The sequence below is a fragment of the Passer domesticus genome, chromosome 1 (genome assembly GCF_036417665.1).
Source record: "Passer domesticus isolate bPasDom1 chromosome 1, bPasDom1.hap1, whole genome shotgun sequence".
Classification (NCBI taxonomy): domain Eukaryota; kingdom Metazoa; phylum Chordata; class Aves; order Passeriformes; family Passeridae; genus Passer; species Passer domesticus.
In genome coordinates this window covers 40,869,240-40,895,972 of record NC_087474.1, presented here as the reverse complement: position 1 = coordinate 40,895,972, position 26,733 = coordinate 40,869,240, and the positions used below count along the sequence as shown (strand labels likewise).

The window sequence follows — 26,733 nt, the reverse complement described above, 5'->3', positions numbered from 1 at the left end:
CGCGGCCCAGGGGAGCGGCCGAGGGGAGCGGCAATGCCGCTGCCCCCGCCCCGGCCCCGCCCCCCCAACATCCGGGTCCCCGCCGGCGCCGCGGCGCCGCCGCCCGCTCCGCGTCCCGGGGAGGCGGCGGGGCAGGGGAGGGAGGAGGAGGAGGCAGCAGCGAAGATGGCGGCGGCGGTGGGGAGAGCTGGCTCCTTCGGCTCCTCTTCTTCTTCCGGGCTCGGCTCGGCTGCCAGCTTTTCCTCTGCTTCCTCCGCCGCTTCTACGGGCACGGCCAACAACAACAACGCGGAGCTGCGGGCGGGCGATGAGGACGATGGGCAGAACCTCTGGTGAGTGCCCGCCCCGCCCCGCGGACCCGGGCGCGCTGGCCGCCGCCCTCGGGGCGCCTCGGTGCCCTGCGGGGGGCGAGGGGAAGGGGGCTGGATAATCCCCCCGCCCCCGCTGGCGCTCAGTGCCTCTGTCACTGAGCTTGGGGGGCACCTCCCCTTGGCGGTGGCGGCTCCTGCCCTGCCCCCCGCCCCTCATGCCGTAGCTCCCCCCCATCCCCAGGAGATGGCGAGGGTGGGGACCGGGAGGAAGGGGAGACCCTTCCCTAAGCGTTGTCGTCTTTCCGTGCCAGGTCCTGCATCCTCAGCGAGGTGTCCACGCGCTCCCGCTCTAAGCTGCCTTCGGGGAAGAACGTCCTCCTGCTGGGTGAGGAAAGCATCCTGATCCCTCTGCCTTCCCCTCCGCACGCTGACTGAGGAAAGCATCCCCATCCTGCTCCCATCCCCGCCGCACGCAGGCTGGCTCCTGAGGCCTCTCCTGGGTGCCCGCAGCTTCCCTTGTTCAGCGCCCTAAGGGGAGGGGGGAGTGGTGGGTGGCAAGGCGCCGTCTTAACCCTCTGCTTCCTCCCTGGCATGGCTTTGCTTCATTTCGGAGCTTGTCCACAGATGCTTTAGATACGCCCCTCATCGTAGGTACCTCGCCATAATACCTCAGTGTCCTTTCCCCGCCCGGCTCCGTGGGCGGGGATGGCTCGCACGGGGGGCTGTTATTGTCTCTCCCCCGTGAGCGGTGCCCTCGGGGGGCGTGCGGCTCCGAGCCGGGCCGGCCGTGCCGCTTGCCGTGTGTCAGGCGGACACAAAAACCGCTTCCGTGGCCCGAGCGGCATCAATGACGGCGCTGCCTGCGGGCCGGAGGGCGGGGAGGGCCCGGGGAGGGCCGTGCGGGCTCTGCCCTGCCCTGCCCTGCCCTGCCCACTCGCTGCCGCCCCGGGATCTCCACCCAGGGCCTTAGTCCAGCCTGGCCCTCGGCAAGGTGAGAGGTACGGAAGGGGACTTTGGTAGGGCGGTAATGAGACACCCAGCTGCAATTCATGAAGGAAAATGATACGTCAAAATTAAAAGCTTCATGGAGGAGGGAGAGAAATGGATGCTCCCAAGTGTATGTGTATGAATAATTATTAGTACTATTCTTAGTGTGGTGTGTTTTTTGTTATTTTGTTTTGGTTTTTTTCCTGAAAGACTATTAAATACTGTTACTAGTAGACAACATAATGAGTCCAGGTGTATGGATTTATAACTAGGTGCTTCTTCCACTCCTTTTGCCAACCTCCCTGTCCCCAGAAAGAACAGTGTTAATATTTGGAAACAGGGTTAAAACTCAGTAAAGATATTCTCTGTGCACACTATGATTCTGCGTAGTCTTGTGGCTTATACTCTCTTGGGGTTCTTTGAGTTAGGCTTTTTTTTTTCCCTCTATAATCCTAAAGCAATCACTGTGATCCTTTTCTTCCTGTTTTGATAAGCTGAGTAGTTACTTAAAACTGAGAAGGAGACTGAGGTGAAGACTGTGCAAGGATGATAGCATGGTCTTCTGAAGCTCTTACAAGACTTACTACCCTTTAGTTTGTTGCTTTGTATGTTATGTAATTAAGTAGGATATTGAGATTGGAAGTTGCAGTGATATTAAACAAAGAAAATATTTCATAACGATTGACAGCTTTTTATGTGACACTTTGAACCTAAATTGGATGATTGTAATTGCTGAAGTTGGAAGATTCTCTTCAAGCTGTGATCCTTGTCAAGAAGATTACACTTGTTTGTTTTTCCTCTCTCTTCGTAGTCAGGTAATCCTTAGTGCTCAGTAACTGGAGGCTTCTTCCTTCAGAGCTAGGAAGGATATCATAGATTATTTCCAAATGCTCATTTAGTTTGTGCTATACAACCTGTTGTATATACATTTTCTTTCTTACCATTTATCTAGAGCTTATAGGATGGCTTAATGTAATGCCTTTTTTCCTTTATTTGACTGATGCAATTTTTTGGAAAATGTACAGATTTATATAGAAGAAATTCTAATTCTTGCTTAGAAATTGTGTTTTCTGGGAAGGCCTTGATCCAAGAGGGTGTTAAAAACCCCCACATTTGGCAGGTATTTAGAAAAAAGAATATCAGATCTGAGGACTGGCTAGGGAAGACCATGGCCATGTTTTTCATGAGAATACCTGTCTTTGTTGTTCACTTGCAAGTCATGATGCTTCTCCTGAAGCACACCATCACAGGAAAAGGAGAGGTCTTATTATGTATTCTGTATTGGACAGATTCAGTATGTGAATTTCTATCTGTTTGGATTCTTGAACTGTGTTTACAGTTTCTCTGTTATCAAACATTTCCTCTATGTTCAAGCTTTGTTCCTTTAGATAGTTTTGTAGTAACTTCTGTTACTAATACAGAGCACTTCCTGGCATGATTATTTTCAGTTTCTTTATACTTTCAGTACTTTTGAGGAAAAGGTGTAAAGCTGATCAGCATCTTGATAATTTTCAGTCAATTTGTGGCAGGTGAATATTTACTGTTTAAACAGTCATATTGGTCAAAACTTGCCAGATGAAATATTAGTAGTAACAAATGAGTTCTTATTTTAAGTACAAACTGCATCAAAAAAGTCCCTTAAACCTCCAACATCTCATGGCCCCACCCTGAAACACCAACTGGAAAAACCCACCATGTAGTGTTCTTTTGTTTGCTGGGACAGGTTTTCTAATTTGCCTACAGCGTTTTTATTTTTCAAACAGTGCATATAGTTGTATGCCTAGTTGTTCTGGGAACCTGTCTGTGTCTGGCATGCTAATTCTGCTATTTCAGTATTTATTTTTAGCTGTGTTAACATCTCATTTTTAAGAACCTGGAAAGCAGTTGGAGTTATCTAACTAAAAGAGACTGGAATGCCAAATGTTAATCTCTAGATATGGCACATAGTTTTGTGAAGTGAAGGTTAACAAATAATGTTGGTAATCATTTGCTCAAAATCAGCCCAAAATTAGTTGACTTACAGTTTTACTTCTCCAAAGTTGTTCCACTTGTAGACATATTTTCAATAACTATTTTTCATTAAAGTTTAAACTCTGATTGGCACCACATATGGCATGAAAGCTTCTCATCTTTCTGTGCTTGTATGAACAAATAATAAAAGTGCAAACTTTTGTAAACTTTACTGTAAGTCCCTTATGCTCTGATTCCTAGGTAGTTTTGTCATAGTGGCCATAGCTACCTCATTTAGCAAACTACACTAGCAGAAAATGTAAAATGTCCATGCTTTCTTAAGGAAATTGGGTGCTCTCATTCACGTTTCTAGTTACTTTTTGTAGATAGCCAAAGCAGTGGTTTTGTTGCTTTTGCTTCATTTTTTTTCCCGTTTTTCTTCTTCTCCTGGAGTCTTTTGCTCACTTGTAGGTAGTTGATCACAGGAGATGATTTTTGTGATGAGAAAACTGATGCTTATAACTGGCAGCTCTCGTGTTCATTCCCTTTCTGATATATCAGCGAGTGGAGGAGAGGAGAGCAGCTGACAACTCACCATTGCAAATTGAATGGAATCCATAGTGCTGTAGAATGTGTGAAGGCTTGGATTCAGAGACCTGAACAAGAATTTATCCAGCAAATTGCTGCATGCATTCAAGCAGTAATGCTCAAAGTCATTCCAGGATGCAGCAGAACACAGGCTTCCAGCTGGCAAGTGAATTGAATAGTTGTTTTCTGTCTGCCTTTCATACATTCCTCTGTCTCTGAAGCACAGTATATTCTCTGCCTGAAATTTTAACAATATCAAGCCATCCAGTGACACCCATGTGCCTGACTCTCTGTGTCTGTATTGCACCATGCTTCTACTGAATCACTAGTGGGCTTGGGTTTTTGTGCATTTTACTCAACCTGATGATAAAAGCTTTGAGTTTAATGGGCAGTGAGACTTCAACTGCCTCATGTCCACATTTTCTCTTTACCCCAGACACCTCACTTCCCAGGGCTAGGCCTGTTTGTGTGAATCTTGGAGCTCTGCTCCTGTCCATTGCTGTAAGGATGCTTGGAAATAAGCATAATTCACAGCTAATTTACAGGTACACATACAATTTTCTGCAATAACAGCCATTCCCAATATATTTTCAAGAGCAGGTTTAGCTTGCTGCTTTCTTCTAGTGGACCTGTGGAATATGAAGAACTTGAAAATGAAGTTTTAATACAGGAAATTTTCATGAGGCTATAAAGTCTGCTTACTCAACACTATAAAAATCAGTTTTCCTTTTATTTTTCCCTTTTCAAAAAGCTGACAGCTTCATTGTTTTCATTTAATAATTGAAACTGATAAAATACTGCTTGTTCATACTGTCCATATTATTAATCCCAAGTATTTTAAATTCCCTAGTGCTGCAGAAGTTAACTCAGAAGGTTTGTTTTTGTCCTCTTCTTGCAACTAATTCACCTTCTGCAGGCAATGAAAGCCTTGCAAATGTAGTCAGATTGTGTTTAGGTCAGCAGAGTTATGCTTCTAAAGTGTCAATTGTTTGATGGGGCATTGACCTAGATAAAATTCTAATTGCTTGTTTTGTAGCAACATTTTTTTAGAATTAAGTAGTACTTCTTTGTTGTGTCCTTCTGCTATAATACTCTTCCAAAAATCCAGAATTACAAGGATGTTGTGTAGTAGAAGTCATTTAGAACAGCATGGAAAGTTCTGAAATTCTTGGATTGCACTTATTTTAGTTTGTCTCCTTAGTGTCAGAGGTGCTGCTGGTTACTGGATCTATCTCAGAAATAGCTCCAAAGGTGAAGAACAGTGAAACAAATTGTACCTTTATTGGTACTCCTGCCACTAACCTGCCTTCTCCAGGCAGGTTAGTGGCAGGAGTACCAATAAAGGTGTCCCATGGATAGTAACATGGGATTATTCTATTTTGGTAGTGAACCTGGATAAAACACACTAGACAACTTCCTGCTATGTTAAAGGAGAAGGACTGAGTTAGGAATGGAAGCTGTTCATAGTCACTGTAGAATTCTCTGTGTGTCTCTCTGAGCACAGGTAACACCATTGCTGCTGTACCTGTTTCCACAGCCAGCCCGTGTATTCTTGTGGTGCAGGACATGGCAGAAGACTTGCTGGAAGAGTTGTCTGCAATCTCTCTCTGTCATGTTGAAAGGCTGAAGTGCAATTAGGGTGCTCCTCAGAAAAATGATTTAATTTTTCAGTGTCACAAATGTACTGAATGAATGGTATGTGAGGGGAAAGACTTATCTGACAGAGTAAAATAAACTTGGAGAAGGAGACAATTTTTATTCAATAAGCAAATGAAAACTTAGTGACAAGTTATTTGTAAACTTGTTATGGCCTACTTACTGTGAACTTCCATGTTGGTTTGAGAGATTGTAGAGAGGGCTCTCATCAGCATAATGAATTTTGTTCTTTAATTCTCTGAAGCAAACTAAATTTGGCTTACTCTGATTATTTTGGTCTTGTTCTGTAAAATAGTTTCTTCAATTAGTATAGAATGTGTAAACAAGCCTCTTTCACTAATATGCAGCTGTAGAAAAGGCAGTTATTAGCTTGTGACAAGTATTTTATCTTGAAAATAGCTATAGTGCACATGTGCTTGATTCTAGTAGGAAGAAAATCATTATGTCTCTACACCACTGTGCTGGGATTCAGGCGTTCCACATGGTGTGGAACAGGGATTGCTCTGGGATTCTGGGAAGGCATCTTAGCCCCATTCAATAACTCATGTTTAGACTACTTGATGGCTTTGTTCTATCATATTTAAACATGATAGATTTTTTTCCTATTAATAAAAATATTCAATATTTTATGCTACAGATATTGGATGTTCTGAATTTTTCTACCCACAAGCTTTCTTTTGCATTGTAAAAAGTATAAAGCTGATTCATCAAAGTATGCTTGGGGGTCTGGGGTGTGCAGATGATAATGGGGACCATTACTTCTAGTTTTGTTTGGTATTGTTTGAACATGATTTTTTTTAAGACATGAGTTGTAGAATTCCCGTATCAAGCTGAATTTTAATTGATGGGTTTAAAATGCAAACAAAAAACTTCCTTCAAGGAACCACTAGGATTATAGACTACAAACAAGTAAGGCATCCAGGGTTTTTCAAAGAGCTGTTGGGAAAAAATCACAGTCCTGGATTGAAGAGGGGCATGCTACCAATAGTGATGACACGAAAGAAGTATTCACTTCTTGCTTCTTTGCCTTGACGTATTTTAAACACACTGGACATTTTACAATGGAGAAATAATTTAAACACAGTCAAAGCTCATGTCTGTCCTGGAGATGATGCATTGATTGCTCTTCCATGTCAGATTTCTGTAAGAAATGTCTTGTTGTAGGACCAGTGAAATTCTACTTCTGCTTTCATTTGCTAAACTGAAAAAAGTGTGGAAATAGCATGAGTAGTAAATATTTTGAATTTGAAAATGTTAATTGAAAGTTTGAAGAAGTTCTCTAATGGAGAGCCTAAGTCCTCTCTGATGTCATAGCTTATGGCTGAACAGTTGGTGTAGCAGGACACAGATAAGTGCCTGTTTGCCTGCACTCAGGAGATTCATTCACCTCATTGCCCACCCTTCCTGTCTGGGGGGACCATTCTGCTAAATTCTGTGTTACGGCAAGACATTTAGTGATACTTGGTTTTCTGCCCAGCAAACATGGTTTTTGCCTGGAGTAGTGAGAAGGGAGGAGGCTGGGAAGGGTTTGTGTTGTTACAGTTTCTTATATGTTTGGGGGCAGCAGCAAGAAGGATGTTTTTAAAATCTGTTTTGTGAACAGAGTAGCACCTTGGACAGAGGAGCTTTCACAACCCCAAACTGGAGCTCTTCAGAGGAATGAAGTAGTAGAAGTGTGCAGATAAAAATGTGACAGCATTTGTTTAATTGAGTATAAGACTTTCCATTTTGTTAACAAGACAGTGAAATACTGTGTGTAAGCAGATTGGTTTGGCTTTGTTTCAGCTGCTTCCTAGCCTGACTTCTGTGCAAAATTAAATCTGTTGTTTTTCTTTTACTTGTATTCAGCTTTGCATAGCACCGCTTGCTACAAACATCAATTCTGTTTCCTCACTGTTGTATTAATGTGTGAGTGCAGTTTGGTATAGTGGAGAATTTTTGTTCTTTAGTATTTACTCTGCAAAAGGAGACCTTTTTATCTTATTTGTAAAAGAAGGATGCAAAATCTACCTGATTTTTATTCTACCTTGAAATGCTGTATCAAAACTGCTATGTCAGAAATGTTTTGCTCTGTGAGCTTATGCATGGAAGTCAGTTGTTAATTTAGTTATCCTATAGTTAAAAATAAAGAATAAGTACAGGATTTTCCAAAATTCTGAAATGGAAGATGACAGTAATTATTCTTGAAGGTGCATAAGGCTCTGTTTTCCATATTGCTCCAGTAGCACTTGAAAAAAGATACTTTCATAGTATTAATAGGCAGTGATGTGCATGCATTATCAATTAAACTTCCAACAGCTAATAGACTTCAATTTCCTCACATATATTACCCTCTCCTCTGAGGGAGAGAGAAGATTCTGTACATAGTAAAGGCATTACAATAAAATGTTTGAGTTTCAAGAAGTCTTAAAAGTTGGCACTTAGAATTAATTTGATATCGAGATTTCTGAAAACTACTTAGGAGTTTTAGATAAATACTGGTTTAAGATTTTCTGTTATGATATTGTTGCTGAAGAGTAGCTACAAAGCAAAAATCTGCTGCTGCTCTTTCCTCTTTCCTGGTATATTCAAAGTGTGTTGACTTATCAAGTGTTTTTAGTGAAGACTAAGTTGGGAAAAATAATAACAAGGATAAAAATACATTTGCAGTTGTTATGATTTCAAAAGGTATATACAACCTCTTGGTCTATACTATGCATAGAAAGTAGAAGTAGATGGAACCTCAAGTCTTAGCATGTTGGGTTTCACTAATGTGGGGTTGGACTAGCTGAGCTTTGCAGGTCCCTTCCAACCCAAACCATTCTGTTATGATTCTGTGTTCTCTTTTCCTCACCTTTATGATCAATTGTTTGGGCAGAAAGGATGAAGTCCTTGTGTCATAAATGATGGTCCTGTTTTTACTTCCTCACAGCATTTAAATAAAACTGACTCTAATTTGGTTTAAATGTGTCAAGAACTCTGGATCTCCTATGGGGTAGGGTACATTTTACTAGGCAGCTATTTTGTACCCTTGCAAGTGGGTCATCCTGTTTGTAAACTGGTTGGTTTATGTATTACTAACTTCAGACTTCACTGATGCATCATTCTGGCTTTGCCTCGTGAAAGATGAGTGCTGCTCTCGTCATGCGGTAACTTGTACAGCACTGTTATGTGTGTCAGTGATCCACCTGCCTGGTTTTGATATTTTGAAATGGGTGAATATTTGCTAAGGACAAGAGAATAGACAGGCTTTCTCTTGGATTAAATTCAAGTAGTTCTGTGATTGAAGGCTAAAATAACTGCTGTTTGTGTATATGTGTCCAGAGGTACTAATTTTACATCAAATCAATTTGTCTTGTGCTGTACTGGTAAAATTTCTTTCAGTATAGAGGGGAAAATAAAATTCCAGTTCTTACTTTGCCATAAGGTATTCATTTAACAGTACTGAACTCCAGTTTATTTTAGGCATTTGGAAATACAAGTTTGGAGAGAAATTGCATAACACAGAGCCATGACAAGTAAGGGGCTTGTGGGAAGTATATTTCAAGTTTGCCTATGTTGCTTAGCATGAGCACTTTGTAACAATAGTTGTCTAGATATTATCATCTATAGAAGTATGGGTTAGTTTAGACTGTTTAAGTGCATCTTTTATCAGGTGCAGAACCTTTTACAACCGCAGATGTTTCTTAGACTTGTTGCAGCTACTTTAAGAACTGGTAGGAAATAGTAAAGTTTCCCAAATTCAAGCAGGTTGAAATCTTTATTGTCACCTGTGTGAATCAAACTCTAGTATGCAAAAGAACTTAGCTGGAAGTGATCTGTTCTGAGAAACTCAGAAAGCTCTTAAGTGCAACCCCTCATTAAAAGGAATAACAAATTTTGATTTGTCTTACCTGTTGAGCCTTCTGCTGGCACGCATTAATTGAAGCTACCAATTCAGAAAGGTAAAATAGCTCAATGAATCATACAGACATTGTAGGCAAAGTTTAAAGCAGCTTCATAACTTGTCAGAGCAGCAGTGAATAAAGTCTTCTCTGTTATTCATAGATGACAACTTTAAGAAGCTTGGATAAGTACAGAGGTGAGGGCAGAGGAGGAATTGTAATTCATCTATGGTGATGAAGCTTGAACTCTTCATTTTTTCATCAGAATTATTTAAAAGATATTCTTACAAGAGGAAAAGCTTGATGTATGACTAGAAAGTAGCACTGCTTTTCAATGGTTATTTAAAACTAGCTGTAATTGTTTGCTCAGGTACATCTTGATTTAATACAGGAGCTCACAAATGAACCCTTAAATTGTGGAAGAGTTAAAGGGATACAACTTAATTTTTCATTTAGCTTGTCTATATTTAACTAGCCTTCAGACTTCAATTCTGATCTCATTTCTCTCTCTTTCTCAAAAAATATTTAATTTAAAATACATTCATTCCATTGAATAAAATCCCCACGGCACTTTAGACTAAGTCTTATGTTTTCCAGTATTAGTGAAATATTAAAATAAAGCTATCCTCTAAATTGAAGACTTAGTGTGGCAATCTCGGGGATGTTATGTTAAGCAAATTCAAAATCAGTCCATCAAAGTATGATATCTCTGTTCTTTACAGTGGTTGTAGATATAGTGTGTTTAGTAGGCATAGTGACATCTGTAAGAGCATGGTCAGTTCTCTGTAAAAGGAAAATGTCATTATGTTTAGTAGTGAAAGTTACTGCCCTTGAACTTTTTTGTTATGTGATTAAAAGCATGTGTTTAGACTCTCCCTCTATAGGAGAGACTTGGGAAAAAAAATGTTCTGTTTAACACAAAATTAATGAAGTACTTCTTAGGGACCTGGGATTAACCTTAATTTTATAAGCTGTGAGTGAGTTTCAAGAGTTTTGTAATGTCTGTTACATACTCATCATTCTGCAGATTAGAGAAAAAAAGCAAACTGGCAAACCCCTGCTTTGTATCCAAATTCAGTTTGATTACTCTTTTGAAGTGGAAAAAATGCACGTGAAGTTTTCCAGTTCTGAGACCTAGGACTACAAATGAAGTTTTCAAGAAGGGTCTCTGGCAGTACTTGTGGTGTTTACATTGTGCATCTGCTGTAAGGTTCAGTGGTTGTACAAGCTCCCTTTGGAGGGGAGAGAACAGGAGTGAATGGATCTGGATTGCATATTTGTCTCTGTGCTATCCAAACACACACACATGTATTGTAAGGCAGTGGGCTTACTATTTGTCACTTCTTTTTAAGGTTTCTTGAGACCTGTAACAGAGAAAATATTCAAATAAACCAATTCATAAAAGCTGAGGTAACAGATTTGTCTTATTCAGTGTGCAATTTGAAATGAGAGAGTTCTGAACTGTAAGATGAGCTTACTGTGAATTAAACTCTACTTCAGAAAAATTTTGTTACTACTTAGGTTGTAGCTGAAAGACTGAAATTGTTTGAGGTGTTTAGCTACTCCTCAGCATATCCTTTTAAAGATGGGTATAAGAGTCTATTTCTGTAGCATTGTTGGTGGCATAATAGTATTTATCAATAAGTAGAAATAATATTTGAAGCTGAAACATGCACTTAGATGGATGATTTGGGCAAAACCTGCTGTGTTTCAAAACTCCAATGAGCTCAGTCACCCTGTTAGGATATGGTTTTCTTCTTGCCCCAGGTGTTTTTTAATATGTAACTGTGATTAAAGACTCAGTGGTATCTTACTTCTGTCTCTCCAGGTGAAGATGGAGCAGGTAAAACTAGCTTAATAGGAAAAATTCAAGGCATAGAGGAGTACAAAAAAGGAAGAGGAATGGAGTATTTGTATTTAAATGTTCATGATGAAGACCGTGATGGTGAGTCTGTATTTGTAACAATATCTTAAACCAGTTTGAAAGCAATGGTTCAGTAGTGTGATATTTGAAATGACATTGGGATGTTTTTTGTGTCTTTATAGTATGCAGGAATCCAGCTTATGCCAGAAGTAATTTGTATCATAAAGAATTTTGTCTGTATAATTTCTTCGGTAGATACTGGGAATGACCACATAAGTGGTAGAGGAGGACAGGAACCTGTCAAAAGAAAAAGCTAAAAGGAAAAGACCAGGGAAGCAGACTTAGCTGCAGCATTCTGAATAGATGTGTATTCCTCAGGCCTAGAGGAGGAGGTGCCCAGGCTTCTATCTTCTATTTCAATTGCTGTGGCAAGTAGTTATCCAGAACAGAGAAACCTTTGTCTTGCTGGCATACAATCTGCAAGACTACTGTCATCGACTGATGGGTAGGAAATTGTGCACAATCTCCTAAAGCAGATTTAAAAAACAAACAAGAAAACCCAAAAAACTTGGTGAAGGTATGGTTAGAAAGGAAAAAGTATGTTTAAGATCCTGTTTAATATCCCAGTACCTGGAGTTATAGGATGTGAATAAAGATGTACTGAAAGCTTTGGAGAAAAATGGGAACTCTTGTGTATATTATTAAAAAAAAATCCCAAACATGTTGAAGGAGAACTAGAAGAAGTTGTCCCTTTTTTTTTTTTTTTTTTTCTGAAATCACCTGCTTTACTGACATTCATGTCTGGGTATTGGTCTCAAAGATGGCTTGGAACCAGATTTAAGATGGTTGGGAGTTTGCTTTACATGTCTTCCTCAGAACTTCTGTAACAGGTAATAAAAAGTTACCTGAAAGGAAATGTAATTACAAGACAACTAATTTAGAATCAACATCTCTTCTTTTACTGCACAAGTGTTTGTGAATTTGTAGTATTGTGGTATTTTTTGGGGAAAAACAGTGGGATGGTTTACTTGTATTGTGATTGTCCTTTTGCAAATTGGAAGAGTAAGCTATCAAGTCAAACTCAATAATGAAAAACTTACAGTTCTTCAGGTTTTTTGAGTGGCTGAGGTACATTCTATACTCTAAGAGTTAGCCAAGCATGTCAGATGGAGTTTTGAAAGGGAGATGGCAATCCTTGAGAGCTGAGCAGGCCAATGGCTGCAAAAAGAGACTGAGTTCACCCACTTTTTCTCTTTGAAACTGCATCTTGAAGGAAACATTTTTCTACTCAAAAATGGTGAACAACCATTTTGAAAATGTTGAATGCTTTCTCTGGATCTTCCCCTTCAGATAATGTATTTAAGATCTTCAGTTATCAGCCATTAAACACCAGGGTTTGAAAGGCAAGGAGCTTGTCTCCCACAAGCTGCAGATTGCTGTGTCATTATCTGTGTGCAATGGACTGATAAAACATCATCTGCTTTCTTCCTTGTATTTTACATGTCCAAAGACCATTCAATAGCCATTATGTAGTGGTGTGTTTCAAGTAATTCTCATTAAATGTTTGTCTTTTTTATTGTAGACCAAACAAGATGTAATGTATGGATTTTGGATGGTGACCTGTATCACAAAGGTCTTCTTAAATTTGCAATGGAGGCAAGCTCTCTAAAGGACACTCTAGTTATGTTGGTAGTAGACATGTCTAGACCTTGGACTGCACTGGATTCTTTACAAAAATGGGCAAGTGTTGTAAGAGAACATATTGACAAATTAAAAATTCCTCCTGAAGAAATGAAAGAAATGGAGCAAAAATGTGAGTATTCTGCAAATACATGGGAATCCATTTAAATGTGCTTAATGCTTTCTGCACCATTTAATCTCTCCACTGCAGTCTTTTTCATTCTTTGGAAGTGTAATTTAAAATTAGAACTTACCAAGCAAGTCTAGCCTCAGATAAGTCTCAAGTAGCTATGTGAACAGTACTAGTACTTCTTTCTAACAGAATAACAATGTAGGGGGAAAAAAATTCAGAATGAGCACAGCTGAAATTACAGTCTTGCTTTTTATGTATTTTTCTAGGTAACATTCACCAAGCAAAAAAAAAAATTCTAAGCATTCAATTTTTCATTTATTTGTTTAAAGACAGATCACTACATCAGCTTCTTAACTGTTCCTGTCATTAGCCAGTTAGAGAAGCTGGGATATGATCTGTACCTACCAAAAGTGTAAATTTTGAGAGGATTCATGGCAGCATGGCCATGTTTGGGCCCTTTCCACTTGAAGAGTTTTATTGTACTTGTTATTGATGTTAACAGAGCTATGTGTTTGTTGCTCTGTCAGTGTCTTGTCTTTTTAGTTTTAAACATGCAGAACACAAAGGGTTTCTTAAACTGGCTGACTGATCTCACATTATAACTGCATATTACTTTTGAGCAGCCCTTTGCATTTCCCTTTGGGTAGTAGAATTTGAGTCTTTCCCATTCATCTCTTGGTGAATTACTACAAGGAAGACATTTGAGAGAGCTGTGTGTTGAGATCAAATAGCATGATTAAGCTTTCTTTTTAAGTCTGAAGTTGCACTCTAACTGGTACATTCTTAAGCAGTGAGTGCTTATGCTAATTTAGAAATGGAGGTTGTAGCTGTGCTGTGATGAGGTGAAATGTAAGGTGACAGTTGTAGATACTCTGGAATGGTATGGGGAATATTAGTTGTTCTGTTTGTTCCTTTAAGAGAGAGATTCTTCTAAGGGAAGTATCATCTTTGAGAATTATATCTTCCACAAGAAGTTGTTTAGAGGAGCTGAGCTCTCTTGGATGTGTTTTTTGGTTTGATTTTGGATGTTAGTGCATGTGTATTAAACATCCCCTCAAACACTTCCAGGATAGCATTTTGCTGGATGAAAGTATGGATACAGTATCTCTATTATCAAAGGTATATAGCTGATACTTTTGCTTCTTTACAGACTGAGTGAACAGAATAGAGAAACTGTACAAAATCCAGAAAATATAAGCAATGAAATGAGTCAAGAAAAAAAAATACTACTCCATTTAGTTTTGTCTGTTTTGGTTTTCTATCATCTGGTCTAATTCTTACAGATATAAGTAGTCTGAACATTTGGTATAACAGAGGCCCTGGACACAATCCAGATGTGACTGGAAGCTGGTTTTTGTTTTGATCCTGTTGTGAAGTGACTTCATGCATTGCTAGGCGGGCAGGAGCCTGACACTGCCAAAAAGGAGGGAGGGAACATTGCTTGCCTGGCTTTTGGCTGTGGGATCCCACTAGATTCCTGTGTCAGTCTCAGTGCTCCTGAGAGCTGATTTAACTTGCTACCAGGACTGAAATCTACTGAGGGTTTGTGTGTGTAGTTTTCTGGAGGCATGCTCGTGTGTTTGTCTTCATTTCTAGCAGCTTAACTCCACTCAAAGACAGACCCTGCAAGGACTAGAACTGATACAGAAAGACATTTGTGGATACGTAGCAGCAGTGTGTGAAGGGTTGAAATAGTTCTTCCTCTTCACTGAATTAATCCGTGTTTAATGATATTGTGTTTCTAAGGAAGACCTGAGGTAGTATTCCACAGTTTTGGAGCTGTGATATACTAAATAAATCCTCCTTTTTACTGCTTTCCCTACTTACATAAAGATTAGTGTGATCACACATTGGGAATTTTAGGATCCACTGGAGGATTTATGCAATTATCCTAGGACAGGATATTATACAGGAAAGACACTGTAGAGTGACTGGCATTCTCATTGTGGTGAGAACTCAGGGTTTCAGATACATTCAGTTAATCTAAGAAGCTCTTTGGAGCAGACTTGAATTAGCAGCATTCCCTAAATTAGAGCCTGGGTTGACAGTTTGAGATGATAACCTGTGCATGTGCTTTTTGTTATTGTGAGCTCCAAGATCCACAGAAAAATTGAATAATCTTTGCCTAATATAATTTTTCCTCTAGGGTGTCGAAATAAGTTTTACTCTGTTAATTGCACAGATGCTTTTCTAGGTATGAACTCAGAGGGCTTTGGTCAGTTTAGTGATGGTGGCAGTGGATTAACACAGAAGTGAGGATGTTCTGCTGTAGTTCACTGCATGATGCAGCTGAGCTGCCTTGCTGCCTGCCTTCTTGTGCTGAATCAGGATGTGCTGCTCGTGGAGTAGTAGGCAGTGCTTTGGTTTGGTTTGGTTTGGTAGAGCCTTTTTTCTGCTGTGTGGAACAGGACATGTGATGTGAAAAATACAGACATTTTATGCCTCACATGGCATCCCTGACTGTAATTAGAGGCTTGGGCGTGTGCAGCAGAACATGACAAGGACTTGCAACAAGAATTAGAACAAAGGAAAGTTAGAGTGTAACTTACCCTGCTTGCTACATTTTAAAGTAATATCTGATAATTTTAAAGCATACCAAATGTTTAATATGCTATTAAGTAATTATAAAGCTAGTTAAAACTAGTGTTTATGTATTCTATTTTTTTTTTTGTTTGTACTACTATTGAGTCACTGTACAGAAAGTGAAGTGTGGACAAAGAGTCTGTAGGTAAAACCTGGTATACAGTAGCAGCTAAGTAGTTTGTGTGAGGCTTAATTCTGTTTATTCTGACAAAGTGTTCCATTAACCTTGCCAAGAAGAATGGAAGGAAACTTATGTCCTTTAGGAAGCAGATCAAACAGTAATCCTTAGTAGCAACTGCCTAGTGGTTTCACAATGATAAAAAAATATGATTTCATGTTGTCCTTATGGGCAGTTTTATCTGATCATGTTCTTCTGGCTGCTGATCCAGCAGATCTCAGACTTGCTGGTTCTCCCTTGTGCTGCACAGAGCCAGCAGCCAGCCAGGACTGGGTGCATGCTCTGTTTTTTCAACACCAAGATGCAGAAGTACTGTGCTAGAGAATCAACTGTGCTAGAGATCAATGGCAGTGGAAATCATTGTTGAAATGATGAAGCAGCTGATGTTTTAATGTAACTTTTTTTACTTTCAGTGGTAAGAGACTTCCAGGAGTATATAGAACCAGGCGAGGATTTTCCAGCTTCTCCACAGAGAAGAAATACTTCATTACAGGAAGACAAAGATGACAGTGTGATTTTACCCCTGGGTGCAGATACACTAACATGTAACTTAGGCATTCCAGTAGTAGTAGTTTGTACAAAGGTTTGTTTCATGTTTTAGGTTTTTGCATATTTTATTGAAGTAACTCTTGTGGATTGGGGTGGGAAGCACATGGTTATTAAGTTATTATGAATACCTCACTTAAGAACTCCTTAAAAGTGTTTAATATTGAAGGTTGGCTATCTTCTGGAACCCATGATTTAATGTTATTTTGGAATTACCTTTTCCTTTAGTTCTACCAATTTTCAAGGAATTGAGAAATACCTCAGACCTAGTTTTGCTCACAGAAATGAGCTAGTCAGTAAGCAACAAGAATTCCCCTTGATTTCCACACTCCTCCATATTCTGAAAATAGTGGGTTTTCCTAATATTTCTGATATTTTTCTGAAGATAAACTTCTTTGAGAGTTGTAGTTAGTGAAGCACTGCACTTTTAACTTTTCTCAGTTCTTAGGGTGTTTATGTGATCTGTTTTGGTTTCTGTTAGATATGTAACCATATTAAAGAAAACAATGGTGTGGTTCTCCTGTGGCTATTTTTTATCTGGTTTTGTTGGTTTATTCCCCCCAGCTCCTCAGTTCTCATTGGCATTAAGGATACTGCTTCTGCAGCCTCTGCTGGCCCCCAAGGAAGGCATAAACCTTTTGATGCATATGCTGTTCCTTCTCTGGAAGGCTAACCCTCTCATTTGAGCAGCATTTTTTTTCCCACCTACTAGTTTCCTTCTATTCTTTTCTCCACCCCCACACCTTTTTTCTTTTTCTGCTTCCATGTTCCTTGCTTTTGCCTCTGTTTGCAAAGAGCTAGTTAGTAACTGGATTTGAAAACACTGTCTTTTAATGCCACAGTGGTAAAAAATGGTGATATCATTTAGTGGTAAGTTTGCAACAGAGATTTTAAGTGTGCATTGGAGTGGGGAGGGAGAGTGAATGAAAAGTTGCAGTCACTTGAATTCTCAAGTTATGCTGACTCCATATACATCCAGTTATATATTATTAAAACCAAAAAGGTTCAATTGGGCTTTGAAACTATTTTAGCAGGTTTTTGTTTTCCTCTGCCCTGCCCCACCCCACTCCATCTCCCTTTCCCCTTGTGAACTGGATGTGTAGCAGCACTGCTATTTTAGCAGATGACTGAAAGCAGTGTATTAATTTTGTGTTTATTTTGACAGTGTGATGCCATCAGTGTTCTGGAAAAAGAGCATGACTACAGAGATGAACACTTCGACTTCATTCAGTCACATATCAGACGGTTTTGCTTACAATGTATCCTTTAACACATCACAAAGATGATATAATTACTTAAGTCAATGTTTATATTAATTATGACAAGCTTAAAAGAATATTTGTGTCTCCACCAAAGTAGGATGCAGCTCTTTTACTGTAGCTTGCAGTCTGCTTCAGCTACCCCTGTGGGCACATTGAATTAAATTTTTCAGTTTTCTTCTATCTTTTTTTTTACAGACCTACTAGAGTTTCTAGTATGTCCCCTTACATGAATTTCCTTATTGCCTCCATTTCCATATTTAGGAAATCAGTTCTTAGAACAGCACATGTTAGCTGACAAGCTCTCAAAAATAACAACAAGACAATTCAGTTAAGTATGATCTTGCTCCAGATGCACATAAGGCATGTTATTAATTTTGTCCAAAATATGCAGTCTGCTCCATGTTCAGTAATTCTACAGGATGAGGGTAGGATAGAAGGAAAGAAGTGTGAATTGCTGTAGGCAAGATCCACTGACTTTCCTTGTATTGGTACAGAGACAATGCACAGAAGTTGTGCAATTATTATTTTTACAGTTCCTTTTTTTAGAAGAAGTGTATAAAATACTGTCTAGTGTTGTTTAGTCTGTTGGACATGCTGAGATCTGGATTATAGATGCCAGTAACATGCCTACATTATGTCATCATTTTGTTCTGTGGTGAAGGGAAGTTTAAATGCTACTGAAAGGACAGCAGGTGATGAATGGAAAAATTAGTTCAAGAGCCAGAGACTTCAGTTGAAATGGCACTTCCTTCAAAGGGCTTCCAAGACCTAATTTTTCAAGATGGAATTATGTAGTAACTCTTGTGTGTGGCGGAAGAATATAAAATAGTAGGGATTGGCCTCCATAATTGCATATGCCATGTACAACTTAAAATTCCATTCTAAATTTCACAGAATAGGAATCTCACCCCATTATATAAGTTTCTTCTAGGATTTGAATTGTAGGCATGTAGAAATAAATTAGGTAATTTGGTATTTTTATAATCCCAAAGAAAAAATTACTTGTTTATTAATCTTCAGTGCATATAATGTATAACTTGATAGCAAACCATGCTAGAATACTAAGCACTCTCTTGGTCTCTTAGTAACTGATACATAGTAAACTAATTTGCCTTCATTTCCTTTAAAAGCAGATCACTGTATAATGTAAGAGTTGTTCCCCTAATTAAAAAAAACCCAGATGGGAAAGTGGAAAATCTTTGGCATTTTGGAAGCTGCTAGTGTTAGTGCTGCAGTGATTGCAGGGTGGGATAATGAGAACATATAAGGATATGGCATGAGAATTTTTGTTCACTAAATTGTTTCACTACAATGCCTAGTTTTAAAGGCATTGTAATGAAACCATTGGTACTGGGGGCTTTGAAAGTGAGAAGAGCCTCTATTTTACATGAAAATCAATAGCTGGGCTGGCCTAAAACAAATGCAGGAAAAAAGAAAGATTTATTTTAATTACTTAATAGCTTATTTCAGAATGAAATGTTGGAAGTTACTTGACCTGTTTTGCTTTGGTTTTGTAGTCCTTTTCAAAATTCTACAAAGTAGCTGACTCTTTTTTGGTAGTTTAAAGGTTACTTCATTTTCTTTTACTAGCCACTAAACTGAGTTTTCTTTAACATATTTATTCAGATGGGGCAGCACTTATTTACACCTCAGTAAAAGAAAACAAAAACATTGATTTAGTGTATAAATATATAGTCCAGAAGTTGTATGGATTTCCTTTCAATGTTCCAGCTGTTGTTGTGGAAAAAGATGCAGTATTTATGTAAGTTACCTGCACTATTTTATGTTTGACTACAAAATGTATCTGTGCAATACTGTAAAGCAGCATTTAGAGTCTTTTTTGGTTTATGCTTTTTAAAGTTCCATGTTACATTCTCATGAGTTGGAATTTGGTGAGGGCCAGTGGATGAAGATTACAAACACTCACTGCTCCAAAGGGAAATGTTAAGCCCAGAGATTTTCCTCTTCTCTGTTGTGTTTAATCAGTCTCTACCTACTTGTTTGTACTGATCAGTAACCAGCTTGCATAGGAGAATGGCCACTGACAGCTTTGCTGGCCCTCAGTTGGGTGCAGGTCAGGAGTGCCTGCAAGAATAGACTGAAGTAGCAATTGAATTTTAAGCCAAATAATCCTTTCTCTAGTCCTGCAGGTTGGGATAATGACAAGAAGATAGGAATATTGCATGAGAACTTCCAGACACTAAAAGCAGATGACAATTTTGAAGATATCATAACAAAACCACCAGTCAGAAAGGTACACTGAGATGTCTTTGGATTTAACTGCTTTGCTATTTATTTGCCTGCAGTTTTTTTCTCTTTCATTGAGACTATGCTTCCAGCTTATCAAAAGTGTGGTGTACTATGGGGGGGTGGGGTGGTGTTCTTATTTTGTTCTTGAAGTTGCTCTTTAGTTAACAAAAAAGATCATGATGTGTTTTTGTTCTGCATAGCTCTTCTACACCTTTTGTTCTTCCACTGTTACATTGTTTAAGACTACAAATACACTTGTTTTGCTTTTAAGGCATATTTGGTATTGAAAAGCCTAAACATGATTGACCTGTTTCTCAGGTTGAGTTGTTTTTTTTTAAGAACATTTAATTTTGCTCTGAATTGTTTATAACTTCATAATACTTTCTGTTTCTTTTGGAGTATTTAAAATAAGAAAGCTTGAGACAGTACAATGGAAAATATACTGAATATACATAGAAGCTGTTTGCACATGTTTATTTTTGATTTTACACTATCTAGCAAAAGGCCTTGATAGAACGACCTGTAAACATATGTGAGGTTGTTGAACAAAATGCCTGCAGCAGTGGAGTCCCATGCACTCAGAGGTTATTGAAGGCAAATATTTCTATGGCTTTTTTCTAAGAAAGCTAAGGTTTTGTGACTGATCTTATTTTCAAGTGGGAATTATTTTAATGGAGAAAACTAATACTATGTCCTTTCTGAAATCTTTAGGGAAAATGTTAAGACATTTTAAATGTCTTAAGGAAAATACAACTGACAATATTTCCTTTTGCATGGTTATAAACTTCAGGTTTGGATTATAAATTTTGATACAGATATTTGCCATGCTTGCTTGGGCAAAATTTTTGATGAGCTTATCTGGGGGGAGATTGCTTGCAATTTGATGCATAGAACTGGGATCTGAGATGTCTGTGTCCACTTCCTGCACCAGTGTGATGCAGCACAGGTGAAGAGTCATGTGTGCCATACTTACCTATAAAGCAGTACTGACAGGAGGCCTCAATAAATTACAGAGACAATGGGCATGATGCAGAGTGTGTGCATCCATGAACGTTTCTTACTTATCCCTGAGACCCCTGAATATGCCTTGTAACCATTTACTTAATTCCTTTTTACTGAACAATTAAATGAGCTTTTTAGTGGGTCTTTCTACAAATGTATCTACAGCTTTATGCCTAACAGGTCAAAGGAGTTAATGATAATTCTATTTCACTTCTAATTAACTTGGCCTAAATAGACAGCAGTCTTAAATATGAAAAACGTGATATGCAGCAATCATAGTCTTTTAGACATGTACTTCATTATTGAATGTTTTGGTCATATTCACCAGCAGATAAAAAAATCCTTTCTTTCTTTTAGTCAAATTTATGGTCATGTTTTTGTATTGCAGTTTGTTCATGAAAAAGAAATTGTAGCAGAGGATGACCAAGTGTTTCTTATGAAGCAGCAGGTAATTTTCTGTCTATAAAACAAGCAACAAGAGTTTCATTTAACAACATTCCCAATACAAATTTGGGATTGTATTCTTAGTCACTGTAATATCTAACACTTCATGTGTATGTTTGTTTTTTTGCAGTCACAGTTGGCTAAACAACCACCTACTGCTGCAGGAAGGCCAGTGGTTAGTAACAAAAATTTTAAATATCATCGCATGGAAATCATTAAATTTTATATATTTAGAGGGTTACTTTTATCTGCACTGTCAAATATTGTTTGATCTAACTGTTTTTAACTTCATAGTATTTAAAGACTCACAGTGCTCTCAAATTATGACACTCCACAGTGAGTCACGACAACTTGTATTGACAGCAAGGGCTGAAGGTCCTGGCTTTCCTTTTTGTATTTTAGAATGCATTTATGCCCAGAGGCATGTGGATTTTCAGGTTTCTCATAGGGATGAAATTAAAATCTTCTCTTGTGCTTTAGTTACACCATAGTTAATAGTTTTAACAATGTTTTGTGAGTGTGAAAAAACTTGTACACAATTAGCAAAATCTAATCCTATGTCATTTCAATTGCATGAGATACTACATTTAAAATACAAAAGCTTAGGAGGTGTGAGAAATAACAAAATGCTTCATTTAATCTATTCTTACACTTCAGGTTTGTTGTTCTGGTTTGTTTTTTGTTGTTTTTTTTTTAATAGGATGCCTCACCAAGAGTTCCTGGTGGATCTCCTAGGACACCAAATAGATCTGTAACATCGAATGTTGCCAGTGTTACACCTATCCCCACTGGGTCAAAAAAGATTGATCCCAATATGAAAGGTACTTTTCCTTGTGAGGGCACAAATGCAACTGGAGAAGCAAAATAATTGCTTTGCCTGCTTGCTTTAATGTGCTTATTTAGATTTATTAACACACTAAATCAGCATTTACTTAGAAAATCTGTGTTGGTTTTGTGTTGTGGTTTTTCTTTCCTTGTTCCCCTTGTAGCTGGAGCTACATCTGAAGGAGTCCTGGCTAACTTCTTCAATAGTCTCCTGAGCAAGAAAACTGGTTCTCCTGGTGGCGCTGGTGGTGTTGGTGGCAGTCCAGGGGGAGGTGGCACTGGAGGTGCTGGCAGCAACTTACCACCATCAGCAAAAAAGTCAGGTATGATTAATGACATTAAAGATTGACTCAATCTAAATTGAGTGATGGATTGTTCCTGGTAGTATAGTTTATCAAAAGTATAAATACTACTATATTTAACTGAATGTTATATATATGTATATGCTTTTATATTCTATGTGCCTTTTTGCTTGTGTTTTCACAGCACTTTAGTATTGCCTTTTTGTGGCTTTCAGAGGAGCAAAGAAAAAATCTTCATGTAGTTGTTTAAGCATGACTTGTGTCTACATGAGTTCCCCATTTTTTCCCTTTGTTTCCACCATTCCAATGAAATGACTTATGCCATAAGCCTCTTCTAGTCTTAATTAAATAGGTTAGGGCTGTATTTTTTAAGCTGATTCTTTTTGAGATACTGTCAGTGTTAAAATAGCTTTAAATTTTCTTTCTCTAGAGTTCTAGCTCTGATGTGATAAGCACTTTTGAGTTTGGTGACAGCCTGTAAAAATACTTACATGTTTTCTTTTGACAGCTGTTTATGTATGAGGCAATTAATAATTATTATTAATCTAGAAATGTTTAATAGTGACTGTGCTAAAGCTAGATGCAGGACTACATTGTCATTTCTTGCTATTCCAATTTAAAATGTTTCTGTATTACTTAAGATCATGTGTACACAGACACCTTCCCTCCCTGCTTCCCCAGAGGTTAATAATGCTGCACTTAGGGGAAAATGCTGGTCTTTCATCGGTACCTCACACTTCCCAGTAACATTTTCTGTAAATTAACCCTGAATTTTTTTTTTCACACTTCCCATCTCTAAGTGCAAAACTCAGTGGGCTAAGCAAAGTTTGAGTGCTTCCTAATGTGCTGTAGGCAAAGTCAGCAGTGCCAGTTTGAACAGCATATGGAGATTGTTCAAACAAATGCAGCTGACGCAATATGAGGCACAGAGAGCACCCACTGAAAAATCCTGTGGGGAGTGGCTGGCAGCAGGTTTGGATGATGCCAAGCAAACAGAGGCAGCACTCCAGAAAAGTGTTCTGTCTGGGGCTGTGGCAGAAACTTCAAGGACAAAATTTCATTATTAAGGAGCAAAACAGTTCTCAGATATTTCCTTCTATGCAACAAATAAAGGGTTAGGGTTATAGCCAGTTTAACATCAGAAATTACTATGTTTTCAAGGAATTACCATAAATATGAACAAATTTGGCTTAGATGTGGCCTCTTCACCTTCCTCAGTGTTTGCTGTCTGTATTTAGTGTCTGTTAAGACAGTAGTTCAGGATTTGAGAATTACTTTTTCCTCAGCAGCTTTGGGAAATTCCTCTGCTTAGTAGTTAGAATGTTAGTTGCTTTGATTCTAATACAGTATTATCTTTTGTTAAATGATTTGAAGAGCAGCAAAGTACATCTGGCCAAAATTACCTTTATGGATAGTTTCTGTTAATTTGCATCTTCAGAAAGGATGCTGGGACACTGCTACAACTGCACATGTGTCAAAACATTCTTTTGCAGATGCTGTGCACTCTTGTCATAGGGTTGGAGTCCTAATACTGCACTGCCTTTTCCCATGTTGTCTCCTTCATTCTTGCTATAGAACATTGTGGGATAGAAACCTAGACTGAGGAGTAGGAATTAAAAGGGTGGGGGGAAATGGGGTGTTTTGAGCTTAAATTAGGTTAGAATGTGGCTGCACAAATGTTTGTGCCAGTTCAAGTTAGGGAGGAGATAAGTGGGTGAGGAGAGAAAGGGATTTGCCATCTGCAGGTCTGTGTGCACCCATGAGCACTGGTGTCAGGTTTATGCTGATCAAGTACACAAATCTGGCTTTGCTTTACTTGGTGAAAGCCCTGATTTTTACATTCAGCATTATTTCAAATACAAAATTATATAGAAAACTGTGTAGAAGCAGTCATAACTGCTAGTCTTAATAGTCTTCTGTATTTTATACTCTAACTATTCAGAAATATGAAGGGATATGACTTTCTCTCTACTGTTTCCTTTCTGTTTCTTTTGGGGTTTGGCCTTATGCCTTAATTGTGCACCTAAAGCATGCAGTAACAATTACTGAGATTTTTCTGATTTGAGAATCGAAGGTACCATAGGCTTTTCATAAACATGACTGAATCATACACATTTTTTTTGTAGGTCAGAAGCCAGTTTTAACAGATGTTCAGGCAGAATTGGACAGAATTTCACGAAAACCTGAAATGGTCTCTCCATCATCTACATCTCCCACAGAAGGTGAAGCATCTTGAAGACACCAAATAAAACCAATTGTTCAGTTTTCTGGGATAATTCAAACTTGCCTCTGCCTCTTCCTTCAGTGACTGGAACTAAAGAACTGAAATATCTTTCAGAACACAAACCATTGATGTCTGTCTTTCTTTTTTATGTGTTGCCCAGCTTTACAAAAGGGAGCTGTACAGATGGAAAACAGTTATCACATTGTGTAGGAGCACTGCTCACAGTGCAAAAACAGTAAATTAATTTTTTTTCTGGGTTTTTGTTGAAAAGTCAGTGTAATTCTGTAAAATTGCAAGTATGTCCACTTAAGTGATAGGGGTTGCTTAGAGCAGGAAAACTGATACACACCACAGGCACTTAATTTATATTGATTTCCCAATCTGTTAGGTAAGTTTAATACTATCTTAAATAGATTAACCTCTACATGAGAGAACTACTGCTAGTTTTTGAAAGAGAAAAATAATTGCACAAATCTATAATAGCAACAAACTCCAGTTATACTTAAACACGTCATTGGGAATATGGTTAAAAAAGTCTGTTTCATCTCCACTGAAGTTTACACTGCATTCAAAAACCCATGCAAAAATTCATTCTAGGTATAAGACTAAATTAGTGGCCGGGTTGTTTTTTTGTTTATTCTTCTTTGATTAATTGCAGACACTGAATAAAAGATGTATAAAGAAAAAGCAGAGGTTAAATGTACAGAATATCAGTATCCAGATTTGTCTATATATATATGGCTCAGCCTTAATGTCCCCCACTATGTTTCCCACACTACTTATGGTTTAAAATTGGTCATCAAAACTGTAATCAGTTAATAAAGTATTCTCTGCATTCAAATTTAAATAACTTTCATTGAAGCCATGGTGTTCTTTTTCATTTACAGTTACATCTAAGGATGTGGTGTAAAACATGCTTTTATATTTTTACTTCTCAGTGAATAACATCAGTGGCAGATATTTAAACATCCTTAAGTGTTGTTTCTGGAAGGAAGGGGATAAATCTGCAGTGTTTGCTCCTAGGAGTGAAACTAGCTTATCTGACTTGGGTGGTTTGTGCTGCAGTGTTTTCAGAGCACACTCATTAGACTAAGGATATTGCTGCTGGCTGCAGTGTGGTGTCTAAGTAGTAGTTGACTGAGGTTAGGACTTCACTTAAGCTTTCAGTACACAAATGTTGAGCATCACTTTTTCCTCTGTGAAATTTGTGGTTACTTTCTACTTAGAGCCTCAGACTAGAAAATGTAAAAGGTATACCATGATCAAATGATTACCAAGACACTTTAATGACTTCAGGTTTTCTAGGTTTTTTGTTTTTTTTTTTTTTTTTTTAATCAGTCCTACATTAATTTATCTGATTAGTTAGAAATCTCTATTTTGAACACGGTGGTACTCTTCCCCAGTTCTTGCATGCTGTAGTGGTTCTAGTGAATTCACAGAATGGGTCAGGTTGGAAGGGACCAGAGTGGAGTCACCTGGTCCAACATCCCTGCTCAAGCAGGGCCATCCCAGAGCACATGGCACAGGATTGTGTCCAGGCAGTTCTTGAGTATCTCCAGTGAGGGAGACTCCACAACCTCAGGGCAAGCTGTTCCAGTTACCTGCACAATAAAGATTTTCTTCCTCACATGCCAACGGAGCTTCCTGTGCATCACTTTCTGGCTGTTGCCTCTTGTCCTATTGCTGGACACCACCAAGAAGAGCCTGGCTCCATCCTCTTGGCACCCCTCCTTTGGATACTGGCAGACACTGATGAGGGCCCCTCTCAGCCATCTATTTTGGAGGCTGAATAGACCCAGCTCCCTCAGCCTTTCCTTGTGAGAGAGATGCTCCCTTCCCTTAATCATTTTTGTTCTCCTCCACGGGACCTGATCCAGGAGCTCCATATCTTGTCCTGAGGAGCCCAAATCTGGACACAGCAATTCAGGCATGGCCTCCCTAGGGCTGAGTAGAGGGGCAGGATCACCTCCCCTGACCTGAGTTACCTCCATATTTTCGAAAGACTTAAATTTATTTACGAACAACATTTATCCTCTTGTGCACTTAACTCCCTCAAGTTAAGCACACTTGTTAAAACAGAAGATT

At 38.7% G+C, this 26,733-nt stretch overlaps 1 protein-coding gene and 1 long non-coding RNA gene across 9 annotated transcripts in view; one reads left to right on the top strand and one right to left on the bottom strand.

Annotated features, from left to right (window-relative positions):
- Window positions 1–26,733, bottom strand: part of LOC135297698 (uncharacterized) — a 56,471-nt gene that overhangs the window by 23,871 nt on the left and 5,867 nt on the right. The gene's annotated exons all lie outside the window — the stretch shown is intronic.
- Window positions 19–25,504, top strand: DYNC1LI1 (dynein cytoplasmic 1 light intermediate chain 1). 2 transcript variants are annotated; one of them, XM_064415432.1, is made up of 13 exons: window positions 19–332; window positions 623–696; window positions 11,184–11,300; window positions 12,802–13,032; window positions 16,207–16,376; window positions 17,505–17,598; window positions 19,228–19,363; window positions 19,744–19,855; window positions 21,242–21,301; window positions 21,428–21,472; window positions 21,998–22,118; window positions 22,287–22,445; window positions 24,551–25,504. In XM_064415432.1, exons 1-13 carry the CDS (start codon window positions 34–36, stop codon window positions 24,658–24,660), a joined length of 1,728 nt encoding a protein of 575 aa, XP_064271502.1. In that variant the 5' UTR covers window positions 19–33; the 3' UTR covers window positions 24,661–25,504. The 2 variants fall into 2 exon arrangements, with proteins under 2 accessions (XP_064271502.1, XP_064271511.1); XM_064415441.1 differs by lacking the exons at window positions 19–332; window positions 623–696 and adding an exon at window positions 1,398–1,428.